The following is a 24,018-nucleotide window of genomic DNA, read 5'->3' on the forward strand; positions in this document are numbered from 1 at the left end:
AATACTAAAAGTTCAACTAAAATAAAAATAATTATAATAGTATCTCACCGATACTAATTAACACTGGTTAGGATAGGCAGGTTTTCGAACAAAGCTTTTATGTATTTATCATTGTGCCATGTCATATTTTAAGAGGAACTATCAAAATTACCATACATTTCCTGAAACGTACTGAAAAATCAGAACAACTGCTAAAGCTGCTTGCTTCTTTTCTCACTGAGAAGATGAAAGGCAGGTGTGTGTTTTGGTGTGCATGGTTCCTTGCTGTGGTCAGTGTCATCACAGATGGGGCATTTTGCAGAGCGCGTTTAACCCTCCCGTCATAACCACAAGGGTCCTGTGTGAAGAACTGCAAACATCAAACACTCTGTACCACCTTAGTGTCCTATTTACACATCATGTTCAAGCTGTATATCTCTTCAAAGTGGGCTGCAAAGACGGATCTTTCTCAGTCTGTAGTGGGCGCTTGGTGCGAAAACACAAAAGCCGAATCGCGCTTGAAGCCGTTTTAAGCTGTTTGATCCTTGGAAGCGTGGCATTGCGAGGCTTTATACTGAAGGTGTCATTTTTAAAGCCAATTAGAGATATTTTTGCTTGCAGATTTGAGATTTTTTTTATTCCAGCGCACCCTCAAGCCATCTGTTTGGATCCCAGTCAGCTCCAGCGAAGCTCAAAGCCGCGTGCTTTAGAAAAGATGTCCTCCCAAGGCCTTCAGTAAGACTTTCATGAGGGTCTTAAGCACTCGACTGAAATGCAGCCAGGAACAGATTTTTAGGAACTGTTTTGAGTCCACAGTACATGGATGATAATACATACACGAAAAATATTTTAGCATAACTTCATCATAAATGTCACAGAGGGAACTTCAGCCACACAGTATTGTTTATGTGTTGAGGGGCAGGACATAACTGTAATGTATAAGAATGTGTGTGGATTTGTATACATTTCATAGGCTACTACAGTTAGTTGCCAGTAATATTTAATAAATACTTGTAAAATATACATTATAGTGTAAATTATAAGAAATAGTGAAATCAACTTTCAGTCAAATGTTGTTTCTGCAGGTTACATCAGTACGTTAGTAGTTGGCGGCAAGTCTTCATGAGTGACTCATTGAATCATTAATATTAATATTTGAATATTAATCAAAATGCTGATTCATTCAGGATTGGAAAGTTATAAGTCATTGAATCATTCATTCAACCAATCATTCATGAATGTAAATATTCATTAATATGTTTTTGCAATACTTTTGTTTATGGGCTTCTCAGCAAAAATTGACATACAGTATGTGATTATTTGTGTTTGATAATCAGCCTAATAGGTTAATAACTTTTTTTAATCAATTGCATATAAAACATGCTTATTATTCGAGGCATAGATGTCAGTCAGCGACCATGGACCAGTAATTCACACCGGCTGAAGAGGTTTAGAACCAATGTTTATTGAAAGCATAGTGATGTCATCAAAACAGAAGTGAAAACATGACAGATTGTACACCACTGTTATGATTCCATCTCGTCATCACGATATTCAGTTGAAATTCCACTTGCACTGTATAAATAGGTATTGTTCCTATTTAGTTCCTGAAGGATGATGCCTCAGAGCTGTGTGGGCAGTGTGTGGGTGCGGGAGAAGCTGTGTGGAGTTTCATGGTTGTGAAACAGAAATGCAGAAAATGCTGTTATCAAGTTAACAAGTTATCATTTTCATATTGTGATGAAGATCTTGGGTTCATGAGGTTCCCTATTATATACTGTCTCAAATAACAGTACTGTTTAAATTAGATTGATTCACATTACATGGAAATTATCATTTTTCATAAAAAGACAGACAGCAATGAGCTGAGATCATATAGGTCATAATAGCAGCTGCTTCCTCTCGAGACGGATCCACCTGGCTCAGATCAGTGTTAGCGTTGGGGTTTTCAGCGAAATATTACTCAGGACTTGTTGTGAAAATGTTGCCACGCGAGCGCCGGTTCTGTCTGTGCAGTGTTGTTTTCACCTCCTAGAACATTGGTGTAGAGTTTAGGATGGACTTGCCAAAAACGGTGATATTGCAAACACAGTTGTAAAGGCCAGAAAGTAAATTTCATCCTGTTCATGAAGTTTATGTTTTTGTCCTGATCTGCAGATGTTCTATTCTGAACTGTTGGGTATAGTATCAGTATGAAGAAGCAGAAAAACAAGCGTTTTTATTTCTTCTGTGGAACAAAAAGTAAAAAGAAAAAGAAAAAAGAGACTGTTAAGCTGTTAAAGACTGTTAAGTTCCAAAAATGACAACCCCCCCCCCCCCCCCAAAAAAAACAACAAAAAAAACTGGATAGAAGTAGTGCACATGATTTTAATGACAATCTAAAGTTATTATTCCAATAATCTTGTCAAGATTGAGTCAACACTGTAAAACAAATATTGTTGGTTTAACTTAAAAAAGTAAGTTACCTGGTTGCCTTAAAAATTTGAGTTCATTGAAATTAAATAATTGAGTTACTGCAATGAAGGAGATTGGTTTAATCAATAGAAACTCAAAATATTATGTTATCTGAACTACATTAATAATCTAAGTTGATTTGGCAAAGGAAAACAAAGTTGATTACAAATAATGAAAATATTTTTTACAGTGTAAGAACTCAAATTTGTGAACATATCAGTCAGATTTGTGAATCATTTGTTCAGTTCAATGTGTGAACTGGATCAACTCGTTCAACATATGATCTGAATCTGTTTATGGTCCGAAGAGGTACACATGAAAGAGTTAAACAGTGTTTTTAAATATGCAAATGGAAGCTGTTCATTTTCAGTCATCTCATTCTGGCTGATCATGTCATTCTTCAGGTTAAAGTGTGTTCTACTTTCACTTGCTGGCTGTGGTTTTATTTATAATGCAGTATTACCGTTTCTGAGCTCTGCTTTAATAATAGGGTACATCCATAAAGCTACAGATGAGTAAAATGAATAATTAATCTGCATAAAAATGTAAAAATGTAACTGAATTAAACATTCATTTCATTGTCATGTTGGATATGACCTTGACGGTCATGGGACCCATTAAACAGCTTCTGTACCAATGTCAGTCACATGTCCTCTGAGATCTGTGAATGACATTATATTAAGCTCCAGTGATCCATAATCACTGATCTGGAATCTGAAAGCAAGGAGCGCTTCAGGAACGTGCCTGCTGGAAAGCCACAAAGAGGGAGAGATAAGAGAGTGGATATAAATGTCTACAAGCCGTAATGGTCTATACGAGACGACGCTTGTCTGCTTTTAGACAGAGGCACAGAAATAGACCACAATGGCTTCTGGGGGATTTTGATGACTGATTGAGGCTCATAATTAAACATTCACTCTTACTGAGTGCAAAATTACAGTACAGCGTTATTATGGAGAATATCAACAGGGATTAGACAGAGATGTTTTTTCAGCAGTTTTGGAGACTAGTTTAAAATATGCATGTTAACTTTCTCTGTGGCCTAAGTTTGAATTATAAAACAATGACAATCCTTCATTATTTTATGCATGCTTTTATTATGAATCAGAATGCAGTGAGGTATCGGCTTCTGGTGTTGGTTATTGAAGTGTGACAGCATTGGACTGGATTATGAAATCAGATACTTGTAACACGGTGAATGTAGAAACCGGTTGCGGTAATAAATATTAATGAGGAAAAGCAAAGAATATATCATATATAACATTTCAAGCCTCTGTAAAGTCACAATAACGGCAACATCCAAGAGTTATTCAAATATTAATGCTTATAAAAATGCATTCTGTAAATGAGGCTAATCATATAAAACTACACCACAAACTGTTAATACACAGAACATCCTTATGCAGGTCTCTTTTATTTATTGCAAATAAACAGTATGTCTGTTTGTTACTTTAATAATAAAGCAATTGTATCACTGTTCTGTTGTAATTAAAGCATCCACATTTTCTTCCCACTGCCTGTTTTATGCTCACTCAGACTTATGCTTTATAGCTATAAGAAGTTATACTTTTGTCATATTTGCATATTATTTGACTGTCTAGTAAATATGAAACCGTTTTTACTTGTGAATCCGGTGTGTGTCTGTACACCTGCATTGGTATACGTGTATTTGAATAGATCTTGCCAATGACCTTGTATGTGTTCTGTTGATGCCATCTGTCTGATTAGTTTATCATGCTCTGTCTGTACTTGAGACATTAAAGGACAGCGGATGGAGTGAGACAGATAAAGACAAGATGAGACCGACAGGAAACATACTCGTGCAGTTTGATGATAGATGAGAGATGACATGGGTGGCACGTTCCACAAATAGGGTAAAATTTGCGTTTGAAACTAGCTAGTTTTAAACATACTAACTTTGTTTAAACAGATGTTTATTTCATTTTTAAAATAACAGTCACACAAATCAAACTGTATTTAGACATGTCCCGAATAATGTCCTAATATAATAACGTAACATTTAGACTTTCTAATGTCGACAATCCACATTTTCTGAAGGTTAAGCATGGAAAAAGAGGCTGACGTTTGTAAGTTTTAATCAGATGGATCTCCTGGAAGTCCCTGGACCTGGTGCCGGTGATTCTACAGCAGAGACTGCATTTCCTTAATGTGCGTTAATTACAGTCGAAATGTTCTTAAACTTTCAGTCCACTCTGTTTAACTTGTGTCAGAAAATCTGGCATTGTGAGGAAGATTTTCCGATAACTATTTTCCAACTACTATATATCAGGGGTGTGCAGTGGTGTTCTGAAATGAGGAGGCACTCACTCACAGTTTATTTAATGTTTTTAATAAATCAAATGTAAATTCATGTCCCAGTTACATAATGTCGCCACATGTTCCTGGTTAAATAAACATTACATCAAAAAAGAGAAACCAAATTCAATTCTAATTTTGTATTAATAATTAATGTTCTGTTTATTAAAACCAAGTATAAATCTCATCAACTAGTGTGTGTGTGTGTGTGTGTGTTTGTGTGTATATATATATATATATATATATATATAAATTACATGTATAAAATAAAATGTGTATAGATATTATTTTTTTCTCATTTCACTGTTCTTGTGCAATTTTTGTGTATTAAATTATGAATAGGAGAAAGGCCACAATGTTTTTTATAACATGAAACTATACTCGAGCAGATTCACTGAGCACACTTAAGAGTCATACCGAAATCTTATTGCTGTCACTTCAGTGAATATGCATCTACAAACCAACCTGCAAACTTTCATCTCTGCACACTTTTTTTGGAGAAACAGAAACAATCTTCTTCAGAGACAAGCCTCTCAACATTCATAGAGAGAGAAACATTCCCATTGTTGGGTGGATCCATGACCTTAGACTGTTTCCTAAGGATTCCAACAACTCACTTTTGCTGTGTTTACAGGGGGTCTTTGAAGCACGCCACCTGTCAGAGACGCTTTCCACCCTTTCCTCTCCTTCTGCCTGTTACATAAGACGTACGATGCGATCAGATCCTGGAAATAAAGGGGCTTTTCTTTCTATGTTTCGTACATCTTTTTCCAGTTGTCTTTAACTCTCAATGCACCTTCCCTTTTCTAAATGCATCATCATGCACTCAATTTTCCCTAGAACACTTGGTTTTCATTTTTGTGTCTGTGCTATTTTTGCAGTGATGAGACATGGCCTGATGGTCTGTTACCTCTTGAAAGTGAAAGTAACCTTTGCTTAGTTTGCACCAGCTCCATTTCTGGTCTTCCTGTTCTGTGCCGGTTTTTATGAGAGACATCCCTGTACAGAATAAACACTTGCACCTTTGAGTTTTTCTCCATTTGTCTGAGCCGTGGTGTACAGCTCCTCGTCTGAACAGGAAGCCAGACAAACCATTCATCTCTTTTAACTTTATTAGAATTTCCTGTGTTTGCACGCGTGTCTTTTATCAGCGCTGATGTGTCTGAAAAGTATAAAACACTACATTTACAGCATGTTTACTACCAAAATAGGTGGAACTTAGTGACAGGCCCCAATACAAATCATGTAATTTCCGTTTTGAAGTGTTACAATATAGCGAGGTGCTGATATGAGGGTGGGAGGGTGGAAATCCCAGCTGAGATTTCCCAAACGCAGCGTATGGTATAACCAACAGATAGGCCGCCAGCTTCATACTCCGCCAACATGTACTGTTGGGTTAGTGACAGTTTTCTTTTTGAAGAAAAACACATTTATCATTTAATTGTTCCAATCCTGTACGATTTTTACCCACGTAAACACAAAAAGAAATGTTAGACAGGATGTTCGTGCTGCTCTTTTTCATGCTATGAAAGCGAATGGTGACCAGGGGCTGTCATTCACCAAAAAAATAGAAAAGAAATCACCATTAAAAACTATAAAAGTTTAGTCCATATGACTAAAAAAAGAAGTTATATATGACTAATGATTTCAGAAGACTTATAGTTTTAATAGTCTTATGGACTTTTATGGTACTTTTTGTCTTTTTTTCTTTTTTTTTTGCTTGAAAGTTTGGTCACCAACTCACCATTCACTTTCATTCTAAACAAAAGAACAGTTTCTGCATTCTGTTAAACTTCTCCTTTTGTGTTCCACCGAAGAAAGAAAATCATACTGGTTTAGACCCTTTAAAACATTAACAATATCATTTAGTGCCGCCTTCTTAGCGTCTTCGTAAGTCCTTACATCAAGGTTTTTAGGTTGCCCCCAAAAAATTGCAAACCCAAGACATTGATTCACAAAAGGCCAAACTGACTGAACCGTTCTTCCTCCAACAATGTGAATTATTTCCCTTCAGCATGTCAGACTGGTTGCACATACGGTCAAATGCATTGGATCAGATCTCTTCACAAGACTGAATCTTAGACAGGATGAGCATCTTTCTCTCAGTAAAAGCGGTCAGAGTTGCGTGCGTGGATTGACAGTTGCTTGACTCGGTGTGTGTGCTCTGTATTCATGATGTAATTCAGTTGTCATGCACACAGCAGAGTTCATCTGAGCTGGTGTGATTGCAATTGATTTCTGAACACATCTTCCCCAGGCGCTACGGTTTCACACATGTGCTTATCATTGATATGGAAATCTCCTTAAATACATCTGGAAATTATGCAATATAACAAGTTTTTATTTATTTTTACATTTTAGTACTAATTCATTGTACATACTGGTATATTTGTTTGACCATGTTTGTGTTTGTTTGTATTTGAATGGACACTTGTGCAAAAAAATTTTCATGACCTGACTGTAAAATCTGGCATTGATGTGTTGATTATTCAGCGCTCATAAGCAGCTCTGTGGAAGATCAGAGAGGTGAACACTCTTGGTGAACGTGTAGAGTACAAAAAGATTATGATGAATCTTTCATACTTTCATGTCAGAGGCTGATGGAAACCTGAACGGCATTGAAATGTTGATGCACACTGACCCCTACTGGCACTAAATGTTGTTATTTCTGTTTTGAAGATGATGTGTTCTTTGTAGGTAACACCATCTTTCATAATTAACATTTACAAACATATTTCAGTATATAATACTTGGCAGGGTTTTTATAATAATATGGTTTTAAATAAAATGTCTGTTCACATTAATACACACACACACACACACACACACACACACACACACACACACACACACACACACACACACACACACACACACACACACACACACACACACACACACACAGACAGACACACACACACAATTTTTTGGTCAAACATTGGTTAAAAGACCCCTAAACTCTCTCTTGTAAAAAAAATATTATATCACCCCTTAATTAACAATTGTATTTTTTTTTTTTTCTCTTAGGTTATGGACACACTGTCCAAACTCTCTCATACACACATTGCACATCAGACTGGAATAAGGTACAGTACATTATAAAAAAAATAATATATAAATGAAAAATTCTGTTTTATGAGTGCAGATGCAGTAAATGCATATTATCTCTCTCTCTCTCTCTCTCTCTCTCTCTCTCTCTCTCTCTTTCTCTCTCTCTCTCTCTCTCTCGCAGGCCATTTCCCACAGAAGAGAGTGTTGAGGATGAAGACATATATAACCATCTCGAGGATCTGATAGAGTGAGTCATTTTTGTGCTTACGTTGCTTGTCTTCCTCTGCAGAATCAAGATGATATTTTAACCTTCAGCTCACTGCACGGTATCTGTAGGAGAGATATAGTAGCCTCAGGCTGGAGCACACAGGACTACTTAGGTTGATGTTAACATGTTGAGTCATGGCATGTGTGCCACACACATACTGTCCTCCTGTAGATATCCTGATACTCCTGTGTAAAATATGACTTTTGACAACTTTTACTAAGTGTTGTTAACACATAAAGAGATCTTTTTTTTAGTTAGGATCTTTATCATGTATAATTATGGAAGCTTTTTTCCACAATGGAATAAAAGCAAGTTAATTATGACTGTTTTTTTTCTCATAATTGTATTTATATCTCACAATTCGGACTTTATAACTTGCAATTGTGAGTTTATATCTCAAAATTCAGAGATAAAAAAGGTGAAGAGAAAACGAGAAAAAGAAAAACTCCAAGTTATAAACTCGCAGTTGCAAGACAAAATGGTGATATAACTGTAATATAAACTTAAAATTGCATGGAAAAAAGTCAGTAAAAAGTGACCTTTTTAATTGCGAGTTTATTTCTTACAATTCTGACTTTTTCTCTCAATTCCTAGTTTATATCTCACAAAAAAGTAAAAATTGCAAGAAATAAATTCTGATTTACGAGATATAATTTGCAATTGCGAGTTATAAAGTCAACATTGTGACGTATAAACTCCCAATTCTGACTTTTTTCGTCGCAATTGCAAGTTTATAATTTGCCATTCTGACTTTTTTCTCAGAATTATGAGATATAAACCCGCAATAGTCTGAATTGTGAGATATAAAGACATAATTACATTTAGTTATTTTTTATTCAGTGGTGGAAATACTGTATATAGTCTTTAAATGTCAGATTTGTCAGAAGGTGACACTGTTCAATTATATTCAGTTGTTACTGTAACTATGTATGGGATTTTAGTTTTTCATAAAAATGTAATTGTCTGCTAGTTTTAGTTAATGATAACATCACTGCTTCTGATAGTTTCCATAGTTTGTCAGGCTGTTGGCAACACGAAGCCTCAGCAGAAACGTCTGCTCTCCTCATATGATGCTTGAGGATTTGATATTACGCGTAGCAAATATTGATGTTGCTGTCACTGTGTTTTGGCTCCACCTCATCAAATCTGTTCCGTAACCACACATTCACACACGAGGCCCTCTAGCAGAGCCTTGTTTTCCTCGTGTGACGGTTTGTTCGTATGAAACGTGTTTGCTGAGTGCTTTTCCCTGGAGGGCGATGTGCCAGTGCGATTTTGTCCCTGTCAGAAAGAGACTTTTCCTTGAAGGCGTTTCGTAATAGATTCAAACTACAGACATGCTTAGGAAAAGAGATCAACACAGTTTTTCTCTTTTGTGCCCATCTGGAGAACATATCTGAGTGATCTGACTCAGCTATAATGTCTCTTTAGCTGAAGCTGAAAACATGTGTTTAATTTAGACGAGGGAAACATTATCGTTTTAAACCCCTCGTGAGCAATTGCGAGAAGAGGTATTTTTCTCCATACATGCTGAAGCATTTGAACACATTGTGCTGTCCATCGTCCATCTATATCTCTAAAAACTGCGTGGTTTGCTGCCAAAAAGTTGATGTACACCCTTTGGAGAATCACTGAATGTTGATGGTCTGTGTGTCTCAGTGAAAATGGCGTTGAAGATGAGGAAGATCTCTACGACTGCGTGTATGATGATGACGAGGGTGGAGAGGTGTATGAAGACCTGATGAAGGTCGAGTTGGTACAACCACAGGTGAGCTATAAAAATGGTTTTACAAGTAAACACGTTTAGGTCTGCGAGTCGTAAAATGCCCCGTCTCCCTCTCTGTCGCTGCTTGTTACAGAAACAGGTCGAGACGGACATCAGGAGCTGCTGTCTGATGGAGATCAAACAGACTGAGGAGAAATACACAGAGACGCTGGACTCCATAGAGAAAGTGAGCACAGTCAGACCCATTCATGTAATGTGTGACATCTGCCAAGTGTCTGCTAAATCAAATGGAACGCATTATTAGCTTTGGTATTTTTATTAAGACCATAGTAACCACAGGTAAAACCCCTCTGATGACTAGCTGTAAGCCACCATTATCATCAAATTAAAGAAATGAAAATGACAGAAAAATTCTGAAAATAATCTATGCTTTTGAAGCTATTAAAAACTAATGCTAACATAGTTTAAATAAAAAGGGATTTTATTATACTTATTATTATTTATTTATTAAAGAAAAGAAAATGACCGGAAAAAAAATCGGAAAATAACCTATGCTTTTTAACTATTGAAAATAGTAGCCTAAACACATTTTTAAACTGATCTTATAAACTACAATAAAACGTTTTTTTTTTTTTAAATGTTATTTATCATTATTATTGTTATTTTGTTTCTTTTTTTAAACCATGGTTTTCATTCCATTTATTTAATTTAATTTATTTTACGTCTTTTACATTTCAGTTGTAGTTACTATAATCAAACCAATGTAATTTCCTCATTGATTCATAGAATCATTATGTTCCAATACAGTTTTTTTGCTGTTGTTTTTATTGATTATTTGATTCATTGATTCATTGATTTTAAATCTTTGTATGAATATACAACATCTCCACTGTAGTTATTACTGCACAGTATAATCAAATCATGGTCAATTTCCAATTATTTTAAATCTTAGTATAAATACACATTTCTGTTATATTTAATATAGTAAAACCATGGCAAATTTCCACAATGGTTCAAATATTCATTATATTGCAATATATATTTAATGTGTATTAGCTTTGCCCACATTAGCTTCTTGATCTTTATATTTCACTATTTTTTTCAGTTCTTTATGAAGCCTCTGGGACAGTCGCTGTCTGGTGTGGATATTGAAAAAGTGTTCATCAATATACCAGTGAGTCACAAAACCTTCTCTAATGGAGAACAGATTTGAGCTTGAATCTGTGTGTCATCGCCCCATACTGTATTTTCATTGTTCCAACAGGATCTTGTGAAAGTGCACACAAGTCTTCTGAGGGAGATTCAGGATTCAGTGCTTATGCATAACGCCAGTAACCTGCACCAGATCTTCATCAAATACAAAGAAAGGTGATCAGTTTATTCTCTTCAGCTGTTTGAGAAATGAAACCCTGCTTCCTCTTCTCACACGTGTCTGTTCTCCTGTGTGATAGATTGGTCCTGTATGGGAAATACTGCAGTCACGTAGAAACAGCCATCGCGTGTTTGGATGACATCTGTAAGAACAGAGAGGACGTCAGGCAGATGTTAGAGGTATTGTCCGACTGTGTTCATGAAACATCTCTCTGACACTTCCCATGAATACGGTAGCACACAAACTATTAGATATGTTCAGAACTATTATCTTATAATTTAAAATTATCTGACTGTATGTAACACTCAGTAAGTGACATAATGTAAAGCCTTTGAAAGTAGCTTTTATTTTTCACTACCAAAACTGAACTCGTAGATTTGCTGCTGGACACTGCCACCTGGTGGATGAAAATAGTACAAAAATATTTATGAACATTTTATGTGAATCATTTGTTCCTTTCATTGTTTTCAGTTATGTTCCAAACGAGCCAACAATGGGAAGTTTACTCTGAGAGATCTGCTAGTTGTTCCGATGCAGAGAGTTTTGAAGTATCATCTGCTTCTACAGGTTTGAAATTATTTTGCTGTATTTCTGTTCCTACACCAACATATTTTTTGTACTTTAAAGACAGCACAAAATGCATAATGTCTACACTGTGACATGTTTTAATATAATGTAGTAATGATAATAATTTAGTGGGACTTGATTTTATTCTTTTGTATTTGATTTGAACAATTCAACATGTTAGGATATGAAATTTATTTACACACACACACACACACACACACACACACACACACACACACACACACACACACACACACACACACACATACACACACACACACACACACACACACACACACACACACACACACACACACACACACACACACACACACACAGGGTAATGTTATTTTAGTAAGTAAAATTAAATGAAAATGGGACAACTAGCTGAAGTAAGATAACTTTTTTTTAATATATACTTTATTTAATTTCAGTTAATGTATATTTTATTTAATATATAACTAAAACCATATATTTTTTTGCTGCTTGAATTTATAGTATATATACATACATATATATATATATATATATATGGAAATTTAAAAACAAAAACTGTATTATTAACAATATACTTTAATATTTGTATATGTTGGCATAGTTCAAGAATAGTAATATATAGAATAATAAATATATTTCTAGTAATATTTTCATAGCCCATCAGATATTGGTTTTGATAGAAGGAAAGTGGATATAGATAATATTTAATAATATTATTGTTATTTTGATAAAAGAGTCTAAATCATTTATCATAATATGATTTATCTCTGATTAATTTGCTCTGATGGAAGAAATAGGGTCAGTTCTTCTTTCATGTCGTCTCTACACGACTGCTTTACTGCTAATGTCCACTAGGGGCAGTGGTGTCTGTCTTCACAGAGAAGCTGCATCATCCATGTATGAAACCCACCAGCAGAGGCAGTGCAGTGTAATACTCCACTGTACTCCAGTAGAGGCAGTATAATCCACATAATGGAGGACCAGCATGCTTCACTCAGTCCTGTATGTTTGGTCTGGCCCTATTCCATAAACATCTCACGCAGCCTGCCATGAATATTTCATAGTGTGTCTCTGTCCATCACACGTTAGGTCTACTGCATGACCCAGCTATGAGGGGATTTAGAAAGAAATGTGAATGAAGGCGAGAGAGAAAAAGAAAAGTAGAGAGAGGTACATAGCGTGTAGACTGAAGCCACCACAATCCTCCTGCTGTTGCAAGAACCTTTTGGCTCTCAGCGGACAGAGCAGCGAAGGTGTTTTCTCTCTCTCTCTCTGTGTGTGTGTGTGTGTGTGTGTGTGTGTGTGTGCAAGCATCTACTTAGCATGCCTGCATGGCTGTCCACAGCTCAGTTCACCTCCCTGCCCATCTGGCCAGCTGTTGGTTTAGGGAACGTGTGTGTGTGTGTGTGTGTGTGTGTGTGTGCGCAGATAGAGCGTCTGTCTGTCTGTTGCCCCTCTGGAGATCAGGCTAGCGTGTGACAGACTGTCTTTCTCTTCTCTTTGCTCTGCTGGAGAAAACCTCGGCCGATGAGAGAAAGAGCAAACCAGCTTTACAGAATGAGTTATATAAAAAAATTATTCATATATAATCTATTATTAAATATTCTAATATTTAACTATTCAAATTAAATAAATAATTCTTCTTCATTTACTCCAAATGGTTATTTTTGTATTTCTTTCAAACTCTAAAATGTTGGCTTCGTAAGATTCTTTTTTTAAAGAAATGAATACTTCCATTCAAAAAGGATGCATTAAATTGATCAAATTTGAGTGTACATTTTTACATAGCTACAAAAAGATTATGTTTCAAATAAATGGCGTTTCAAACATTCTTTTTAAAGTTGATCAAAGAATCCTGAAAAAGTGCAACATGGTTTCAACAAATATATTAAGCAGCACAACTGTTTTCAACATTGACAATAATAATAAATGTTTCTTGAACAGCCAATCAGCATATTAGAATGATTTCTGTTGAATTGTGACACTGAAGACTGGAGTAATTATGCTGAAAATGTAGCTTTGCTTTGATATTTTAAATTATAATATAAGAAATAATATTTCACAATACTACTGTCCTTACTGTATTTCTTATCAAATAAATGCAGTCTTGGTGAGCATACGATGCTTCTTCCAAAAATCTTACCAACTTTTTTTTTACTCTATGTTCAGGTTTAAATTTGATTTAGAAATGTATCTTTTTTTCTGTAACTGTAAAGAAGTCAAAGTAATGTTCATAAATCAGGAAGTAAAACGATACATATACATTATATTTACATAAAAAGTTAAAGTTAAGAAATTGTTCCAACTAAGCCAATATCACTTTAAAGTGGTAATATTTTTGGCATTGGTTCACAGAAACAAAGCATGAAGATGGTGATGAGCGAATGTTAGTGATGTGACAAATTTCGAGCATAATTTGAGCAATAGTTTGACACAAAAAGGTGCGAGTGGGCCAGACTTTACAATACTGCGATGCCGCTCTGTGAAATCAAGTTTGAATGATATTCACCAAGAATTCTGCAAGCGTTTGGATAAGAGATTGGCTGCATTTTATTTCTGCTGTAATCTCCGTGTTAGTGTCATACCTCCTTTCTGTCTCTCTATCTCTCTCTTTCGCTGTGTGAGGGCAGAAGGAAGTGAGAATGAAAAATAAGGTGATGTCCGTCTTTCTGCTGATAATAATGCGCAGGTTCAGCTTGACTGACGCAGGGGATTTGGCTTGTGCTGGATGGCAATATATCTCTTAGGCCAAAAGGAAGCCATTTATCAGACCCGAGTAAAGGACATTCATAGCACCCTCCCTTATCCTACAGACTGGCCCAGATGTCTTGTTTACTTCATCCCGGAGCAGGAAGGCAATTTCAACCCCACAAAAACCTTTTGCTTCTCATTTCAATTCTTGAACCTGCGATGCCGGTTGGGATATTATTTCAGCTTGTGTGTGTGTGTGTTTGTTTATCTGGATGTGTGTGTATGGGGGGGGGGATAAAAACACATGCCACGCTGTATTATCATTGTATTATAATGCTTGCCACATAATCACCTTGTATAATCTTGTAAAAAAAAAAATTGTTGGTGTCTTTTTTTTTTCTTTTTTTTATGGAGCAGGAATTGATGAACACGCACGTAAAATCAAATATTAAAAAGACGAATTCTGCTTCAGTGTAACCTGAGCCTAAAGTGTTACCGCATGTTGTTACGTTTTAGATGACTTATAGCTAAATGTTCTTTCTGTAATGTTGGTAAACAATTTGCACGGTTATTAAGTAGGAGTTATGAGAGCGTGTGAAAGTGACAGATGTCCTCCGGCTCGGCTTCGCTCCTGTACATCTGACTGTCTGCTGCGTTCATCATCATCTGGTGATAATAAGACACTGAGACACGGGCCGTGAACACCATCTCATATCTCTCTTCCTTCCTGACAGGAACTGGTGAAACACACCCATGATGCCTCAGACAAGACTAATTTACGGCAAGCGCTGGACGCCATGAAGGTGGGTTGAGTGTATAAATGTCCTTTTCATAAGCTGCCTGTTGCCTTGACTTCTGGGTTGTAGTCCAGTCAGAAGTGTGTGAGCGCTCATTCGAACCATAAAATGACAAATGAGGCTTCCTACAGTCTTCACCCAACGGTTTGACCTGTTATCTGCTCTCATACACGCATTTAGCTCCCCATCATTTGTATCATTTATACCAACAGGCTTTTAATCACCCGTCTTTCTGTGATATTAGAAGCCTTGGACAATTTGAAATTACAACAATGACAAATTTCATTCTCTCACAGCTATTTATTTTGCACGGGCAGACATCAACTTTTTCGTACGAAAAGCTTTCGTTGAAAATCAATGTGGCCCTCTTGACTCAGACATGATCAAGATGGTGCCGAATGCATCTTGACAGGTAACCGTCCGTTAATTGAGGCAAATCAAGCTGAGAAGATTTTGCAGATTGCACCGAGGGCTGTGATGATTTCATTTGGATAAATTAGCCACTTAGCATTGATTGGGGTATCGGGCTAACGCGGTTAACCTCCTCAAGTGCTCCCCTTTAAGATCCTCACGGTGGGCGAGCACGAGCAACCCCCCCCCACTCTCTGATTATTCTAGATACGACATGATGAATGAGTCGCTAAACTCCACTCACGGGAACGGCGGGCACTGTGTTCGCAATGAGATTTGTCAAATAAGCCTCGCCTTTCAGACGCTAAATCGTATTTTGCATTTTTAGACAGGAATGAGTGCCTTGAAAACATCACACGGGGCGATGTTGTCAATAAGGAAGCTGGCGAGGAAATATGGTTATTTTTAGGTCACGGATAGAAAGATTTCCTTGTTTATTCGCAGGTCAAAGTCTAAGCGTGATGAATGTTAAGGTGTTTTGTTTGCGTTCTCCTCAGGATCTGGCCCAGTATGTCAACGAGGTGAAGAGAGACATCGAGACTCTACGAGACATCGAACAGTACCAGAAATCTATAGAAAACCTTGTGAGCTAAATAACACACTTCATATATATCACAGAGTATCATTTAAAAATCAGTGCTGGGGAAACTACTGTAGTCAAACTACACTTTTGATAAAGTATCTAGCTACATTATAAGCTTAAAAGACCTCAGTATTCGCTGGGATCAGATAATATACACTCGATACCACATAGATCAAGATCAACAAGTTTTTTCAGAAGAAAATCCCCATTGTGTACCTCATGCAAGAGTCTTCTGCCTCTGAAACAACATTTTATTTCACTGAGGTTATCATAAATGATTTTATTTGCTTTTTTAAACAAAAATAATATATTTAAATAAATGAATTCAGATTCATTTTATAGAAGCTTTATCAAAGTTAGATTAAAATTAATCACTTCGATAATTAACTTATTTATTTAAGTGATTCACGTGATTTATGTAACTTAGTTATTTCAGACATATTATTTTCAAATATATTATTATTCCAAATTGTTTAGTATTAATAATATAATTTATTTAAAATGCATCTATTTACTCTTTCTCTTACTCTCTATTTTCTCTCTCTCTCTCTCTATATATATATATATATATGTATAATAATTTACTGCATATATACATATAAAATTTATAATCATATAATAATGTTTTTAAAACAGCTAATTAAACAATACAAAAAAACTTATTTATAAAAGCCTTTCACAAATGTAGCAAAGTCTTTCAGTATTTAACAAAATATATATTTCGCTATCAAAAAATGCATGAAATGTATGAGATTGCAATACATTTTTGGGAACACTAAGATCATTAAAATTAATCAGCGAATCCTTAACCATTGAAACAAATCAATTTGCTATTATGATTCACACTTCTCAGTGCAAGTTTTTAGGAGCGCATATTCTAATGTTTCTTCAGCTCACTCTGTTGAAAGGCTGTGCGCTTCTTTATTCACGCTACGCTTTAACTTGGTGGGAAAAAAGAGCTACTGTATGTCACTGGAAAAGCTGAACTATTTTAAAAGCAGCAGAGGTGGTGTCAGACTAATAAAAACAGCACTGATTTGCATGCCTACTTTTAGTAAGTTACACCCCAGCAGAGACGGTATGCAGCTTTGAACAGTTTTGTGGAGAAAGAAACATCTAACTCAAGAACATTGACCACTAGCAGTGTACAAACATTGAGTTTGCTTCATGTCTGTGTTCTGCAGAATCAGTCTCTCCGTTACTATGGGAGACCGAAAGGTGACAGCGAAGTTCGAGTAGCTTCAGTCGACAAACGAGCCAAACAAGACAGGTGAGATGATTAAAGTGTGGAATACTGCTCAGCCTGAAACTCCACAAGTCTTTACTAAGGCCTAAGGGTTATGTAGGTGTCACCCTCAGGCACTACACTTTTATTTTCTCTTTCTCTTTTTGATGTTTGCCTTTTTTTCTGCTGCAGGCACATCTTTCTGTTTGACTCCGCCGTGATCGTATGCAAACGACGAGGAGATAACTATGAGATGAAGGAGGTGATTGACCTCCACTCCTTCAAGATCACCAACAACCCGACCTCAGAAAGAGAAAACCGAAAGGTGTGCAGCCGGTCTCCTAATTGCCTCCAAAGTTCGCTGCTCCAAAGCCGAGGGCAGCAAATGTTCTGTTATGCTGTCGTGCCATGATCAGTTACTGCAGTAGAGCAGCTTTCATTCGCACAGATGGTGTTTTCTATTAAAAACCGTCTAGCGACCGCTAACGAACGCAGCCGACACCAGACACGGCTAAATTAGAAAACATGATGTCGTTTGTTACTATACATTACATGCTGCTGTGCCAGGACAATTATTGGTTAGATAATTCTGTAGATATTACACGTACAAGAGTTTCACTGAGAAATGGAGCTGCAGTTTTAAACATGCAATGTAAACATCACGCTTACTTTTTCTCACACTTGCAGTTAGTGATTTAAACTATCTTTGTGCCACAGACATGAGTCATGCCTCAAATTGTCTGGGTTTTTGAGGAAAGGTTTGGTTCATTTAAGTTAATTTAATATACATAAATGTTTATCTATTTATGTACATCTATTTCAAATCAGCGCTATTCTTTTAAACTTTCTATCCATTAAAGACTCAAGCAGCACAACAGTTTTCAACACTGATAATAATAAGAAATGTTTGTAGAGCAGCAAATCAGCGTTTTAGAATGATTTCTGAATGATCATCCAGAGATGTATAAAGTACTAGAGACCCAGACTTGAGTAAAAGTACAAGTGCTCTATCAAAAAAGTGACTTGAGTAGAAGTTGAAGTGCTCTTAAAACACCACACTTAAGTAGAAGTACTAAATTATTCAAAAAATGTTGTACTTAAGTATTGCAAGTAGTTTATTTTCAAATTTACTACTCAAGTACTGAAAGTAAAAGTGTAAGTTAAGTTGTTATTTTAATATACACATAGTCATATTTCACAATGTTAACTATAAAACATGTAAAAACCAATCTTTTCAATTGGAGTGTACATAATATCTGGATATGAAAAGCATGATAATGGCACACCATAGAGTCTCTTTTTACTTGGGCAATCACCGTAAACACATTAGCAATGCCCTAGAAACCAAACACAACACCTTAGCAACACACTAAAAGCCCCATAGCATAGTGTCATTATTAACACCAAATCATTGAAGACAGAGAGGCCTAGTGTCCGGATACGTAACTGCTTATCGAACAGCATTATACTTTTGTTCACACTGCAAATAAACAAAAGATTTGTATTTTGAACCTGACTGTCTACACTGTCATTTCTTTCAAGTGATGAAATCTGTTCCATTTGTTCTACAGCACTTGCGATATGACGTAATTGTCAGCACAATGCCAGCAGACGATAGCAGGATGATCCAGCTAGATTTGATAGTAACATTTCGTCAGTCTTGCATAAACAACAGTGACCCCCCTCACACCATCATGCTTTGTACTCTCATCCTTGTTAGAGCATCTTTGATGTTTTGAATCAAACGGCCTTGGCTTTATCTGTGTATGTGTGTTTTGCATTTATAACATGGATGTTCTTGCATTCTCTGTCTCTTCCAGTGGTGCCACGGATTTTACCTCACACACAACCAGGGTCAGAACGGCTTTGAGTTCTTCTTCAAAACCAAGGAGCTAAAGAAGAAATGGCTGGAGCAGTTTGGCATGGCATTGTGAGTGTGTGTGTTACAGTATGACCTCTGAAGGCCTGCACTGTGCTGTTTTTCTGCCTTGACAACAGACACAAAGACATGATTTAGCTATGACAGTATGTCCTGGCCCTGATTCAGGACTAAAACACCATTAGTGTATATTTTTACTACAGAACAAACACAGTAATGAGGACTTGCTTACCCAAGCATTTTTGCAGTGGTGTACCTTATAAAACATAATGTGACCCAAAGGGTGTTCATTCTCTCAGAGTGGCTGGTTCAGTTTTGCAGATAGACTGGAGTAATATGCTAGGTATTTTTTCCTTTTCTTTTTGTAAGTGTGGGTGTTTTGAAGAAGATATAGTCTGCATTATTTTAGATATAGTCTGCTGGTATTTTAGTGGAACTGAAGTCCACTAATAATGCTTCTTGCATTAAAACCTGTCTTAATTTAGCTTTGCATAACCATTTTTTTATCTGATGCATTCAGGAATAGCTCACTGAAAATATTGAATTCAGTTATTTACTCACTGTCATGTCAACAGCGTCTTCTTGACATGTCTTGACAACTTTTTCAGGCCTCAGCTACAACTACAGAGTTTGAGGGCGGGTCAAAGTAGACGTTGTATTATGCAAATTTATAACACAACTACGAAAATACTGACGACTTGTTTCAGGCAAGTCAGAATTGGTTCTTTCTTTTGGGAGACAAAATTCAAATTTTATCATACACTTTGATCTTTGAAACTGTGCAGACCTTTTACATTCACGAACTGCTACTATATTACACATAATATACGAAAAAGCACGAAGGGCACACTTTAAACAAGCTATTTTTGTTAAAGTACTGTACTTTAAAGGTATAGTTCACCCACAAATGAAAATTCTGGCATCATTTCTTTAAGATATTTTAAGGAATGCTGGTAACCAAACAGTTGATGCTAGCCATTGACTTCCATAGTATATAAAAAAAAGGATGGCTGTCAATGGCTATCGTCAACTGTTTTGTTACCCACATTCTTCAAAATATCTTTTGTCTGGGTAATAATCAGAAGTGTCAACAGGGCTGCCAACTTTTGAGTTTAGCTTGGAGTGAGATTGGGGGGGTTACTGTATTTATTATTGCATGACAACTTTTCAATATCGATTCATTTTGATAATTATTAGTTACAGTAGATAAATGTTAAAAAATAAATCACTAATGCTGTAAAGATAGAGAGTCCTAGGCTATTTTTTATTAAAGGTTAAAAATAACAACTTAAATGAAATATAATGCGTTCTTTATTATAATAACAACTTTATAATATTTTAATTATATAAGTAAAAATATAATATGTAGCCTAATATAGTGGACATATTTAACAAAACTCTATAGCTAATTTGTCCAGCCTATAAATTGTCATTAAATTGCTTTCCTGATGTAAATGTAACTTATGTGACATTGTTCTAGACTACCTGTTTTATTGACTTCTTACCGCGGTTAAAAAACACTGATTGATCCGAGGCATATACATTTCGCTAATTTCGGGTTTATTTACTAATAGTAAAGAAGAGCAGAGCCGAGAAGAGTTGATCGGTTCACGTGCCGCTTGAACTGAGGCGCTACAGAGATCTGTCAGGTCACATTTACAAGCGCCAAACCGGTATTTATTGTTTGAATTGCATAATAAAATTGACATATTCTGAGAGCTGATCATTTATTTTATATCAAAAGTAACCTGCTCTGTCTTGTCTGTCGTTGTCAGTGTCCTCTTTCCTTCGTGATTTTTTTCTGCGTGAGAAAATGGATGTGTGGCGTGAAAGCGTGTGAAAAGGGCCAATTGCGCGAGTCTCGCGCTCAATGCGTGAGAGTTGGCACTGATTTTGATATTTAAACATGGGTGGTTTCTGGTGGTATCCGCCAATATTACACATTAGAATATTTCTAGTACATCAAACTGTTTTATTTCAAAGAAGCAAGATAAAAAAAAAAAAAACTTCCTTTACTTGAATTTGATTCCATTTACTATTCTCAGGAGAATCAGAGATTCAAGTAAATCTTTTTATTGTGAAATAATAAGGCTGCATTATTTTGTATAAGTGATCCACCGCATACATATGAGAAAAAAAGAGAGTGAGAGAAAATATATTTGTAATTCCTGGCAGATGACAGCAACAATCGGTAAAATGCAGATGAAAAACGCAATAAACTATGTGACAAGTGATCTACTGTACCAAATTTCAAACGTCATATATATCCAAAAAAAGGCACATCCATGAAAAAAAGCCCATTTGAATAAGAGAGGAGAAAAAAGTGTAATGCACCAAAGACAGGAGACAGGGCTCTGATTAATTAGATAACACGTTTTTAACAGATTTATCTGAAGGGCTCATTAATTCTGGCGAACAGTGGTGAGTCAGTGCTCTCTTTCTCTCTGTCATGTGTCATCAGATCAGTCGGCAGCTGAAAGCTGATTGGATATCAGTGCTGTTACATACTCCGAGCCTAATGACATGACATCAGCAAGCAAAGACAGCTCTCTCATCTGTCCGTCATCCATTAATGCCTTTATTATGAGGGCACTCACCGCTCAAGGGTTATTCAAGATGGATCGAGCGAGAGAAACAGAAAGCGGATGGAGGGTCTTGGACTATAAAACAGTAATAGAGCCACAGACGACATCATGACTCCTGCCCTGCTGATGCTGTAATTAGTGGTGTATGCGAAGACAGCAACACTATTGCTTCAGCTCATACTACATAATATAAAACAGATCATTAGTTAGAATATAATTATGTTTGTCAATTTTGTCATTTTGTTATGCAGTACATTGAGGGATCTGGTTAAAAAGCTTTTACATGATCGTCATTAAAAAAAAAAATCTCCACAAAATACAAATATCTAGTTACCCCCTATGTGTTTTAAGAGGCAATCACAGCTGATTGGATGGAGGGAGAAGACTACAGGTGGAAACAAGCGGTTCTGTGTTCACAGTCTCCAGTCTTGTCTTTAACATCCACTTTCTCTCTCTCTTTCTCTCTCTCTCTCTCTCTCAACAGATCGAACATCTGTCCAGAGAGCGGGAAAAGTAATTTCCACGAGTTCCGCATGCACACCTTTGAGACGACCACATCCTGCAGCTCGTGTGAAATGCTGCTGAGGTGAGCTCACCGTTGAAGCTTTGTGAAATGACACAGTATACCCACAATGCACCTTAATTAGATCGATATTGCACACAGAGTGAGTGAGAGAGAGGGAAAGACGGTGGTAAATCAAGGGTGTTTATGGATAATCATAAATTCGATGATTTCAGAGTTGATGAATTGGCAGATGATGGGCCAATCAGAGCAGAGTATGTGGGCGTGGCCCAATCACATGTAGATAATTCCTGAATAGTTTTGTAATGGAATGGAAATAATGGGAGATGTTAATGCAAATCTATCTATCTATCTATCTATCTATCTATCTATCTATCTATCTATCTATCTATCTATCTATCTATCTATCTATCTATCTATCTATCTATCTATCTATCTATCTATCTATCTATCTATCTATCTATCTATATATCTATCTATCTATCTATCTATCTATCTATCTATCTATCTATCTATCTATCTATCTATCTATCTATCTATCTATCTATCTATCTATCTATCTATCTATCTATCTATCTATCTATCTATCTATCTATCTATCTATCTATCTATCTATCTATCTATCTATCTATCTATCTATCTATCTATCTATAATCTATCTATCTCAGAGGAGTCTTCTATCAAGGCTACCGCTGCTCCAAATGTGGTGCTGGCGCTCATAAGGAGTGTCTCGGCAGGGTGGACGTCTGTGTCAAAAGCAGTGCCGGTGAGCCCCGCATTCAACACAACAAACACTTTGTAGAAATTTCTGTGCATGCACATTATGAATCATCTATTTACAGAGCTGCGATGGAGCCTCTGGCTCATGTTTCAGTGTTATGTGATGTCGTCTTACCTCGCTGCACACTAATGATTGACCTGCAGTACACTGTAACTGACAGGGCAATAAAAGCTGTCAACATGCAGAGATTCCTAATAATCTAACCTAGGCCACATAGATAAGCGTGATGTCTGATGACAAACAGACAAACAGGCTTGGTTGGGTTCCTGAACTCATGATGTATGCATGTGTGCGTGCGCCTGCCAACAGTGCCACTTCTTATTGTTTTAGGCATTAGTCAGGCTTCCATAGAATTTCCTTGTTCACGCTTTTAGGCACAGCTGAGCTTTCTCTAAACTCCCATCAGTTCTGCACATCCCATGTCCTATTAGCTAATTTGATTGTGATTTAAGCTAGCAATAAAAACAAAACAAAATATGCAGAGAAAATGAAAAACAAAACACAAACAAAGACAAAAAGGATCACATCACAGAAAGGACGATGTGAGATTCTGCTGTACCACATTGGACTAGGCCACAGATCAGATTATTTTACGTAGAAATGTTCTATCTTTACCACAACAGATATATGAAATTTATTCAATTAATTTATTAATCTAGTCAATATTTTAAAGCATTTAATACATCCAAGAGTAACACACACAGAGGCGTAGACGCAGACATGCACATACTGTACAAACACAGAGTTGAATCGTGTGAACAAAACAGCCAGACTTGACAAACACACACCCTCTGCATGTAACTTTTTACAGTA

General features: G+C 36.4%; 1 protein-coding gene across 1 annotated transcript in view; it reads left to right on the top strand.

Moving 5' to 3' along the window:
* Positions 1 to 24,018, top strand: part of vav3 (vav guanine nucleotide exchange factor 3) — a 58,901-nt gene that overhangs the window by 18,044 nt on the left and 16,839 nt on the right. The window contains exons 3-17 of the mRNA XM_079602368.1: positions 7,777 to 7,835; positions 7,982 to 8,047; positions 9,728 to 9,836; positions 9,928 to 10,020; positions 10,900 to 10,968; positions 11,059 to 11,162; positions 11,246 to 11,345; positions 11,638 to 11,733; positions 15,156 to 15,224; positions 16,127 to 16,213; positions 17,397 to 17,482; positions 17,630 to 17,762; positions 19,258 to 19,367; positions 22,386 to 22,487; positions 23,093 to 23,190. Of these exons, the coding sequence (XP_079458494.1) occupies positions 7,777 to 7,835; positions 7,982 to 8,047; positions 9,728 to 9,836; positions 9,928 to 10,020; positions 10,900 to 10,968; positions 11,059 to 11,162; positions 11,246 to 11,345; positions 11,638 to 11,733; positions 15,156 to 15,224; positions 16,127 to 16,213; positions 17,397 to 17,482; positions 17,630 to 17,762; positions 19,258 to 19,367; positions 22,386 to 22,487; positions 23,093 to 23,190 (1,381 nt within the window). The remainder of the gene's footprint in view (positions 1 to 7,776; positions 7,836 to 7,981; positions 8,048 to 9,727; positions 9,837 to 9,927; positions 10,021 to 10,899; positions 10,969 to 11,058; positions 11,163 to 11,245; positions 11,346 to 11,637; positions 11,734 to 15,155; positions 15,225 to 16,126; positions 16,214 to 17,396; positions 17,483 to 17,629; positions 17,763 to 19,257; positions 19,368 to 22,385; positions 22,488 to 23,092; positions 23,191 to 24,018) is intronic.

Source organism: Phoxinus phoxinus, assembly GCF_949152265.1.
Source record: "Phoxinus phoxinus genome assembly, chromosome: 24".
In the NCBI taxonomy this organism is placed as follows: domain Eukaryota; kingdom Metazoa; phylum Chordata; class Actinopteri; order Cypriniformes; family Leuciscidae; genus Phoxinus; species Phoxinus phoxinus.